This window comes from Nannospalax galili, unplaced genomic scaffold (assembly GCF_000622305.1).
Source record: "Nannospalax galili isolate Female #2095 unplaced genomic scaffold, S.galili_v1.0 scaffold216, whole genome shotgun sequence".
NCBI lineage: Eukaryota > Metazoa > Chordata > Mammalia > Rodentia > Spalacidae > Nannospalax > Nannospalax galili.
Genome location: NW_008339003.1, coordinates 3,105,286 through 3,115,362, shown reverse-complemented (window position 1 = coordinate 3,115,362; position 10,077 = coordinate 3,105,286). Strand labels below are relative to the sequence as shown.

The 10,077-nt window shown below is 37.7% G+C and overlaps 3 protein-coding genes across 3 annotated transcripts in view; 1 reads left to right on the top strand and 2 right to left on the bottom strand.

Annotated features, from left to right (window-relative positions):
• Ank2 (ankyrin 2) overlaps nt 1-10,077 on the bottom strand; it is a 675,290-nt gene that overhangs the window by 578,282 nt on the left and 86,931 nt on the right. The gene's annotated exons all lie outside the window — the stretch shown is intronic.
• On the top strand, nt 7-1,566 carry LOC103734685 (CCAAT/enhancer-binding protein zeta-like). Its single transcript, XM_008833745.3, has 3 exons — nt 7-233; nt 490-677; nt 1,303-1,566. Exons 1-3 carry the CDS (start codon nt 22-24, stop codon nt 1,485-1,487), a joined length of 585 nt encoding a protein of 194 aa, XP_008831967.1. The 5' UTR covers nt 7-21; the 3' UTR covers nt 1,488-1,566.
• On the bottom strand, nt 2,017-2,444 carry LOC108490877 (protein CEBPZOS-like). Its single transcript, XM_017798341.2, has one exon. The coding sequence runs from the start codon at nt 2,423-2,425 to the stop codon at nt 2,183-2,185; it is 243 nt and encodes an 80-aa protein (XP_017653830.1). The 5' UTR covers nt 2,426-2,444; the 3' UTR covers nt 2,017-2,182.

The window sequence follows — 10,077 nt, the reverse complement described above, 5'->3', positions numbered from 1 at the left end:
TTTGAGATCACAGGCTCATCCATGTTTATGAGACATACCAGTAGTAGTCATGTGTCATTTTGTTGCTTGTCAAACAACAGAATCAAGATTGTTGTTACAGTTGGTTCAGGTATAATGCTTGTTGCCATTCTTGGTCTTGGCTCTCTCTCACAATTTTTATATTGTTCTCTGGCAGACACATTTGAAGATGATAACTGCTTCACTCCTAAAAAGGATGATCTTGATTTTGCCAGGTAAAATTCTTTTCTTCAATCTTCTCATTACTGTTTTCCCAGCATTATCCCAAATCACTGTTCACCAGAACAGAAGACCATGGAAGTTATGTGATCCATAGAGAAAATATACTCAGCTGCATGTGGGAAGTGCATGCGGTACTTAGTGCTTTGAGCAGTCTGGAATTCAGTTGTTTAACAGTGTAGGACCCTGCTGGCAACTGTAGCACACTGCCCTTCCACTGCCCTACTTTACAAGTTTTGGGGTTTTTTCCAGCAATGTGAAGAAAAAAACAAAAGGAGCTAAAGATGATTTGGGAGATTCAGAGAGTAGTGACGATGAACTTGGTAACCTGGATGATGATGAAGTTTCTTTAGGAAGTATGAATGATGAAGAATTTGAAATTGATGAAGATGGAGGAACATTCATGGATGTGTTAGATGATGAAAGTGAAGGCATTCCAGGTACATGTTTTTTAAAAATAAACCACAAATAGCATAGCTTTCTTCCTCAGTCTTAGGCTAACAAAGGCTCCCATATTTAAAGTTTAAGTCACACGTCAGTATTGGACTTTTAATTTTAATCAGCAATTAGCTTCTCTACATAATTTCTGTTGAGCTGTCTTGTTACCTCTTTCCAGTGTTAAGGAAATTAATAAAGGGCTGGTAGGACAGCTCAGTGGTAGTGTACTTGCCCTTCATGAGAGAGACTGAGTTGGATCCTCAGCATACCGAAAACTGCCTCTCGTTTTTCTCACACCTCCAGTGTGAATACCTGCCTGGCATCCTGCTATTTACCTCAGCGGTAGCAGTTTCTTGTTTATGGGTATTTTGTATTATTAGGTCTTATTAAGGAAGTCATCTAGTAAACTATGTTCTGCATAAAATTCAGAACCATACCAATTACTCTTAGACAGTTCACCCTACTGTGTCCTTGAAGCCTGTTCTGTTGGAATTGTAGAACTGTGAACCTTTACCGAACAGCAGTATAGGGCTTTGCTGTTGGACTAAAGATTCTAGCATACACTGAGTTGATATTTTCCAGTCTTGTTCTTAAAACTGCTTAATAGCAAACTTTTTTGGGTGACAGAATTTGATGAAGTCAGTCCCAAAGCCAATACTAAGAAAAGCAAGAGAAAAAGTGAAGATGATTTTGACTTTGTTGGGTCATTTGAAGGTAAGAACATGCTTTTAATCTCTGTAAACCTAAGCAGCTTCCTTAATAAAAGTATTACTCATTACATTATAGGAAATACATTGTTACAAATAGTTTGATGAAATTTAGAAAAGTTTTCTTAAAGTGGTTGGTGGTTTCTTTTGGCAAGGAGGCTGGGGAGGCCATCACAGCCCACATGTGGAGATTAGAAGACAAGCTTAGGCGTCAGTTCTTAGGCACCATCCACCTTTTGTTTGAGACAGGCTCTCTCTTCGGCCTGGAACATCACCTCATAGGCCAGGCTAGCTGGTCCATAGGCTTCTAGGGGTCTCCTTGTCTCTACCTCCCAGCTACCATCTCTGGGATTGCAGGCACAGGCCACCATATGCAACTTTTTACATGGGTTTAATAATAGTTTAACATGCATATTATTTCCCACATGCAGCCTCAATTTTTATTGTTCCTAAACTTCCTTTCACATGTTAAGTATCTCCAGATGATGATCTTTTCAGTCATTTTTAAAGCATCCAATTACATGTAAGCCCTAGACATTTTACTACTTTAACTTGATATAGTCAAAACTATAGAAGACTTTAACAGACACTTTATTTTCAGTAGTGTAAACAAAAGTTCATTGATAATAAACATTACTTAATCAACTTTTTCCAAGTTCAAAGAGCAACCCCTCTGAATTAAAATGTACATTTTTGCCTTAAGTATTACAAATTCCATCCATGTCAACTTGGGAATTTCAGTTTTGCCAGGTTCTGTAGTATTTCTTCTAAGGGTAAATTCTTGATCAGTAACCAAATCCTTAATTTTTACTATCCAGCCATTTTTCTTGATCTTTCTCTCTGACTCCATACAATCCAGAGTATTCAATAGATTTGTAATAAACTTCCAAAACAGAGGGAAATCTCTTGCTCATTGTCTGCCTGAAATCTTGGCTCGTGTTCATCTTTTGAAACAAAAAATAAGCTCCGAAAACACCCATAAGTTCAGCAACTAAAACTCCTTTAAAGATCTTCTTTGCCAGCGGTTCTATGGTACGAGCCATCCCGAGGCGTGCGCCCTCGGATTGCGCATCAGAAAACCTATTTTAAGGAAACCTTCATAAATAAAAATTTTTAAGGAAACGTGTTCCTTACATGAAAGGTAGAAATTGTAACTCACGGTTTCATAGTATTTGTTGATAGATGCATACAATCAAAGCAACCAAAGTAATACGGGATTTATGCTCTGACTTCTTTTCCATAGCCATTAGCAGGCCTTCCAGAAAACCTAACAGAATTAAGCTGTAGTATGCACTGGTCAGCACTCTGAGTCATCCTTGCCTTTGTTTAGCTGTCCTGACATGATACATGTTGGTACCATAGTGACAGATAATAACTACTCTTCTTGTTTGAAAAGACTTTGCCATTCAAGTTGGACCAAAAAATTTGTCATGTTGTAAGCCCTGGACTAACTATACTCAGCCCAAGCAGCAGCACTGCTAACCCAGCCTGACGGGAGCCAGTGGAACAAAGGGTGCCTTCACCTCTAAGCACTGCTGTGCTGTTTCTTTGAAAACAGAAAGGAAACAGACGATTAGAAAGTTGGTAAGCTTCTCTCTGTGTGTATAAACTTAAAAGACAATCAAAATTAAAATAACCGAGAGCTGTTTTAAGTTATTTGCTCTGCTAACACCTAGCCAACAGAAGGAGATGTTTTGATACTGCTTAGTTGTATTTTGAAATACAAACTCTTGGGGAAGAAGAACGGTGGCACATCTTTAATCCCAGGACTCAGGAGGCAGAAGCAGACACATGTCTCTTGGAGGCCAGACTGACCAGCAAGTTCCAGGCCAATCAGGGATACACAATGAGACCATGTCTCAAAACAAAACAAAGCAAAACAAAGCAAAACAAAATTTAAATCCTTCATATAGCTTTTGTATTGTTTTGTACAGGTTTTAATTATATAAAATAAAAATATGTCCTGACTTTGAACAACTCCCTTTAGCTTTCTGGAACTTATTTTTCATTATCTCTAGTAATTGGATGATCTCTAGGGTTCATTCAAGCTATAGAATATGATATTAAACATTTTCTCAGGCTGGCCAGAAGCCTGACATGACTTAGATTCCTGGGGCCTACATGGTAGAAGGAGAAAAGTAACTCCTGCAAGCTGTCTCTGACTTCTACATGTGCACCATGGCAATGTGCACCTACATACACACACACACACACACACACACACACACACACACACATACACACACACAATAAATAAATAAATAAATAAATAAATAAATAAATAATGCAAATTTTTAAATTAATAAGTGAACCCAGGCATGATAACACATTCCTGTAATCCCAACACTTGGGAGGCAAGAGGATCACCACAAATTTAAGGCCAGTATAGTCTATATAGTGAGTCCTGGTCAGTCAGGGTTACATAGAGAGACTCTATCTCAAACAATAACAACAACCTAACAAGTAAAAAAAATGATAGTACTTCACTTATATTTTTGTTAAAATACAGACTTTAGTTAAAATGACAGCTATTATTGCTGGGAAAATTTTAAATGCTAAGGGTTTTTCCTGAAATGCTCAAGATGGTTGGAAATACATTATCATTATCATGAAATTGTAAAACATGCCCAGTGCCAGTCACTGTCAGATATTCAAACCTTATTGAGCATTTAATATCTGTTGGGAACCACTGAAAACACTGGGGCATAAAACAAACCATCTTCATGGTGCTTTCACTATAGTGAAGCAGACACAAATTCATACTTAATATTCTCAGATAAAAACAATAAGCAGGGAGCTATCAGTGGTTCTGCAGGACGGCAACACCAAGGCCATTCCGGGTCTGTCTCACTGATAGCATCTTTCCCTGATCTCATGGCTCTACTTCTTCTGGAGATTAGAAATTTTTCTTTATGGCATGATGCCCATTGTGGCTAACAAACTAGAATTTTAAGAAATTTTTATTTATTTAATTTCTATTTTATGTGTATGAGTGTTTTGCCTGCAGACATGTAAGTATACCCATGTAAAGGAATGAATGTCAGGCCAGATGAGGGTATCAGATCTCCTAGAACTGAAGTTATGGGCAGTTGTTAGGTGTCATGTGGGTGCTGGGAAGAGAACCCAGGTCCTCTGCAAAACCAACCAGTGCTCTTAACCACCGAGTCATCCTCCAGCCCCACACTGTAGAAATTTTGAACTATATCATCTTCTTGCAGAGGACCTAGGTTCAATTCCCAGCATGCACCTAGCAGCTAACAACAGCAACCATCCATAACTCCAATTCCAAGGGCTCCAACCCCCTTTTTTTTCTTTTCAGGTGAGGAGAGGAAGTTTCATTTGACCCTAGTGGGACTAACACCAAGAATCAAAGGAGTCAGACTCCCTGTTCTAGTTCTGGAGGGTTTTCATACTTGTGAGGAATGCAAGCAAAAGGTACACAGCATATACACGGTAATTAAGTAAGAGAACATAGGGCTGCAAAGGGAATAGAAATGCAAAGGCTACAGGAATGCAAAAGCCTTAGGCAACAAAGATTTCTGTACAGGAATGTGATAGCTTTGGAAAACAAAGACTTCTACCCAGCGTAACCACGGGACCAGGGGAAGATTCCTGTTCACTTCCTCATTTCTATCTCTAGGCTTTCCCTGCTCCAGAGTTCTTAATAACCATCACATTGCAAAAGCTTTTAGCATCTAATATGCACTTCTATTTCTACAATATCCCCTCCTCTTCATTGACCTAATCCCTTATGTTATTGAAGAGGAACTTTGAGATATTTTTGACAAATTCCCTACCATCTGATGGCCTCTACTTGTTTTTGATAAATTTAGTGAGTTTATTATCCAAGACTTTAACAGTAAAGATAACAGAACCATGACTACTGGTCCTGTTAGTGAGACGAGCCAGGGACTTCCCAGGTGTTTTAGAAAGACTCATTTTCCCTTTTTCAGGACTTTATTCTCTTTAGCAGTTGCCTTGCATTTTTTTTTAAACTATATCCAATCGATTTAGCACAAATACTTTCCTTTCTGATGGTTCTGGCATCTCTCTTCTCAGAGACAAGTTTACTGGCAAATCTAAGGGAATTTTCAGCTCAGAAAGAAACTGGTCATTTTCTTTTGAGGTCTTTACTTTAAAACTGTCTGATTTTTACCTTTTATTTTTATTACTTTTGAAGAGGTAACCCAATTTGCCCATGGGGAATCAGGATGCAGACCGCTCTGTTTTTTCCATGCTGAACAGGGATGCAGGGTGTGCCAATTAGGGTACCCCTTCAGTGGGTCTATCTAAAAGACTCCCAAATTGCATAACTTTTAGCTGTAGGGAGAAAAGGAAGTCCTTGACCAGTGCCTGGGCAATGTGAGGAAGTAAAGGCAAGAGTAGTTAGCATTACAAGTTCTAGACAGAGACCAGAAAAAATCAGAACAGGGAAAAATTTAAATGTCCAAATCAAAGCCCATTAGAATTTCCTGATGAGGGCTTCCAAGAGCGTGCATTCATTGGGTTCTTCCTCATTTTTCTTTTAGCCACCAAGCCTGGACTCAAGAGTGATGAACTCACGGTTTGTTTTTAGGCACTCTGAGAGCTGTTGGACTGGCTAGAATCAGTCTTCTAGACAGGGAAAGAAAATAAATGTATCCATCATTTTAGAACAATAATAGCTGCGGGTGGGCACTACAGTATCGCAGACCAAGATCTGAAGTCTTACTCCAGAACAGCCTTTTCTTGTTAAGAACAAAATCACTACTGAGAAATAATTGTCTAAATAACATTTTACCTAGACTTAAGCCTAATGCCTGGGAAATGCAATCCTTTCAACTCTTAAATATACTGATCACTTTAATTTTTGGTTATGCTTTCTTTTTGGGAGTTTAAGACCATGCATTTGGCCCAAATAAGTTTACTTTTACTTTAAGGTCACTTGTGGATCTGGTCCTCAGGGGTTACATGAGCTTGTGGGGAGCCCCTGGCTCCTTAGGCTTTCTTTTACCAGTTCTGTCTACGTGAAGATAAGTCAAGAGGTCCTGCTCGACCTGGGCTTCGCTTGGAAGCATGGAGGAAATGTTTCTTCTGTGCTGACCCTCCTCTTTGCAGACTGGACACTGATTTGAGTACCTCTGGTGGGGTCTCCATGACCTCCCTGAACAAGAGGACAGGTGACTCATCACAACTATAGGACATATCAAGAGAGTCCCATAGTCCCCTGTCAACCTTCCAGGGAAGGGAAAGGAACAAAACTGTCCCTTAAGCCCCTTTGAGCAGATTAGTATGGGCTTTTAAGTATGGTTATTAACCATCCAAGAAGGTCAGTTGCACCAGCCTGGTACCTTTAATTACTGTGTAATGTATAGATAAAGCTTGGAAAAAAACCAAATGTTCTCAATAAACATTGACTGGAAGAGATTTACCATGACAGTTTAACTAGGCACAGTCCAGAAAAGGGGCCTTAAAACAAAAATTTCCTGTTTGTCTCAAATGAAGGCTGTTCTGTTACAAACAGAAGCAGGCTCCTTTTAGTTTTCTATATCCTGATTTACAGTTTTCAGAAGGGAGGGAGTTTTCATATCACATACCTACAGACAGGAAATAAACTGATCAGAATTCAGACCCAGCTTCACCGAAACTGTTTTCTACTAGATTGCACACATCTGGTTCAAGAAGGTAAAACTGAGTTTTTCTTGAGCCAAATTATTCTTGTTATGGGCAAAAGAAAGTGCCAAAATTAATATTTGCATAATACAGAGAAACATAAAAGACATCTTCTGGTAGCCACAGGTAATTCAATACTTGTCTGCATCTATTTAATCCAAATCTGTAACCCGTTGTGCAGTACAAGCAAGCCAGGAGTGGACTGAAAATTAACAACTCTATCTCGATAAACCTGTTCAGACCTTTAATAAGTTTGCTTAAAATAAATTTTATTATCCCTCCTATTCTGGAAATATCCTATCATTTTAATCTTTATATATAAATCTTTACTACTATAGTCCTTTTAAATTCAGGATATCATTTGCAATTAGGGCAGAACTACAAACATCTGGCTGGGAAGAATGGCTGGATACTCAGGTAAGGGTCCAATGACCTTGCTTATCTCCCCTTTAATGAATAATATAACCATCAGCAAGCCCAATTGTGATGACCTTTTGTAAGAAGGCACAGCTGAAGTCATGAAGATGGTGGTTCTTTGACTTGGAAAAGTGCAGTGCAGCATCATCTTATTAAAAGAACATGAAATCTAAATTATATATATTAAGATAATACAATGAGTTAATATTACCCATGTACACACTGTGCTTTAAGTTCCCGGGTAGACCTTATAGAAAGCAAAAAACCATTAAAATCTTTTACTTTGTGTAGTTCAGAGAGTGGTCTATCAAAGAAGGTGCATAAACACAAGGTAAAGGGAAGCAACTGGTGCCATAATCCATAATTCCAGCATGATCACTTAAGGAAAACTGTGCTAGAACCCAGCTCAGACTTTAACAAACATTTTTAATAATATTTATAAACAAATTTACCAAGCAATTAATATTTTACCTCATATAAAGATAAACAATTATCATAAATATATTATTATAATGTATAAGCTTTGAGATATCCTTGTAAGCCTTGAAGCAGGTTTTAAGTGACCAAGTCTCCTTTAAAGGTTTAGAGTTATATTTTTTAAAATAACAAAAAATTAACTCAGATCTTCAAGCAATAGGAATATGTTGTAGAGCAGGAATTGAAACAAGCATCAGGGAAATAATATCATGTTAAGTAACAGGAGTCATGTTGTAATTTAACAATTTCAGTTTACATGAGAACTTACAAGTTACTTTGATATCTAGTAAATTATTATTTAATAATAGTTCCCTTAGTATCAAACATCAGTCTACACATTCACAATCTCATAGAATAAATACTGTGATTAGACACAATGTCATGCCAAACCAGTTTCAAAACCAAGACCGATTACCTTGACAAAATTCTAATCAGATGTACGTAAAAGAAACTCTTAAAAACCAGCAGTACTTTACATATACATACACACACACACACACACACACACACACACACACACACACACGAGACTCTCATCTTAAAAATGGCTGTGCTGAACAAAGCCATACACACTGATGCTAGACATAAGGGCTTTCACTTGAAGAAAGCATTTTCAGAAATATCATTTTCATCTTAATACAGTAAATACTTCTAACTGGGTTTGAGACTCAACAAGTGATGGAAAACAGAATTATACATTTCATTTGCACTCAAAGCTAACCATAGTCAGAAGTTACAGTATGGGGCTGGAGAGATAGCTCAACAGTTAAGAACACTGCTTGTTATTGTAGAAGACCCAGGTTCAAAACCCAGCACTCACATAGCAGCTAACAACTGTCTGTAACTCCAGTCCCAGAGTCCAACAGCCTCTTCTGACCTCCACGGGCATTGTACAACATGGGTGCACATACCAACATGCAGGCAATACACATATACACATAGAATAAAAATAATAAAATATTTAAAAAAGAAGTTACGGTATGATTAAAACAAGCTAATCTTTAAACAGTTTTCATTAAAGACAATTCCATGAAATGAGAGTATAAAGAATGGGAAAGTAAGAAGTATTAAGTCTTAATAAGGCAATACAGAATCAATCTATTATTAAAAACTCTTTAAGATAAAGTATGCAATCTGGGGAAGGCTAGGAAGAGAAGGCATGACCCATGCTGGGTAAAGGCTTGCCAGTGTGCATACCCTCAGGTCATACACATACCTCAACAACCCCTCAGTTATCTTGGTAAGTGAGCTCAATAAATTCATTGGTTCCTCAGTAAAACTTTAATCAAACATTGGCTTGACACTAGAACCTTAAAGAGAAAACACATTACTTAGCATCCCCAGGAAAAGAAGTCTTACAACAGATGGAAAATTTATTTGTTAATGTTATTATGTCTCATAATTATTTTTTAAAAAATAAAATGAGAATGTAGAAGATGTTAAAAGGAATGGAGAAATTTTCCAAAATAGACCAAAAAAAAAAAAAAAAAAAGAGAAAGCCTAAGCAAGTGATAAAGGTCTGTTTATGTTTGTTATGATATATAAAGAATGAAACAAAATTAATATATACATAATCTTAAAATGTCTATGGTCATAGTTTAGTCAACTAGTTTAAAGAAACAAAATATATATTTAGTCAAGGTTTATCTGAGAATATTTTGTTTTTTACCCAAGGCTTATATATATAGCACATGATAATTAAAAGTAGCAGACTGTCGGGAGCTGGAGAAACAACATTCATTACCAAAAAATATAACATAGCTCTACAAACAGTTGACTTAAGCAGGACATTCTGCTTGCACAAGTAACCTTGGGAAAGAATTTATGGCAAGGTTATCTTTCTCTTCCCCTTGCAAACAGTTCTCGGAAAAGTAAGTCATGCAGTAATCTCTTGGAACACCTGGCGGTCAGTCACGTTGCTGAATTGCTCAGTCCCCCCCCATACCCATAAGAATGCTGTAACCTTTGACCAACTTCTTCAACCCCCTCTAAATACAAACTGTATATAAAAAAAGGCTTGTAGTACAATAAAGCGACCCTTGACAAGTGGACTTGCTTGGGCTCCATCTCTTTTTTCTCGCCCGTTTTTCCTTTCAGGGAGTGGTCCCCCTCGAGCCTTACCTGTACAGGGTCCCCGCAGGCGGGGGCA

Coding starts and splice junctions, on each gene's coding strand:
- LOC103734685 (XM_008833745.3), top strand. CDS start 22: ATGTTTATGAGACATACCAGTAGTAGTCATGTGTCATTTTGTTGCTTG. Junction 234..489: donor GATGATCTTGATTTTGCCAG/GTAAAATTCTTT, acceptor GGTTTTTTCCAG/CAATGTGAAGAAAAAAACAA. Junction 678..1,302: donor TGAAAGTGAAGGCATTCCAG/GTACATGTTTTT, acceptor TTTGGGTGACAG/AATTTGATGAAGTCAGTCCC.
- LOC108490877 (XM_017798341.2), bottom strand. CDS start 2,425: ATGGCTCGTACCATAGAACCGCTGGCAAAGAAGATCTTTAAAGGAGTT.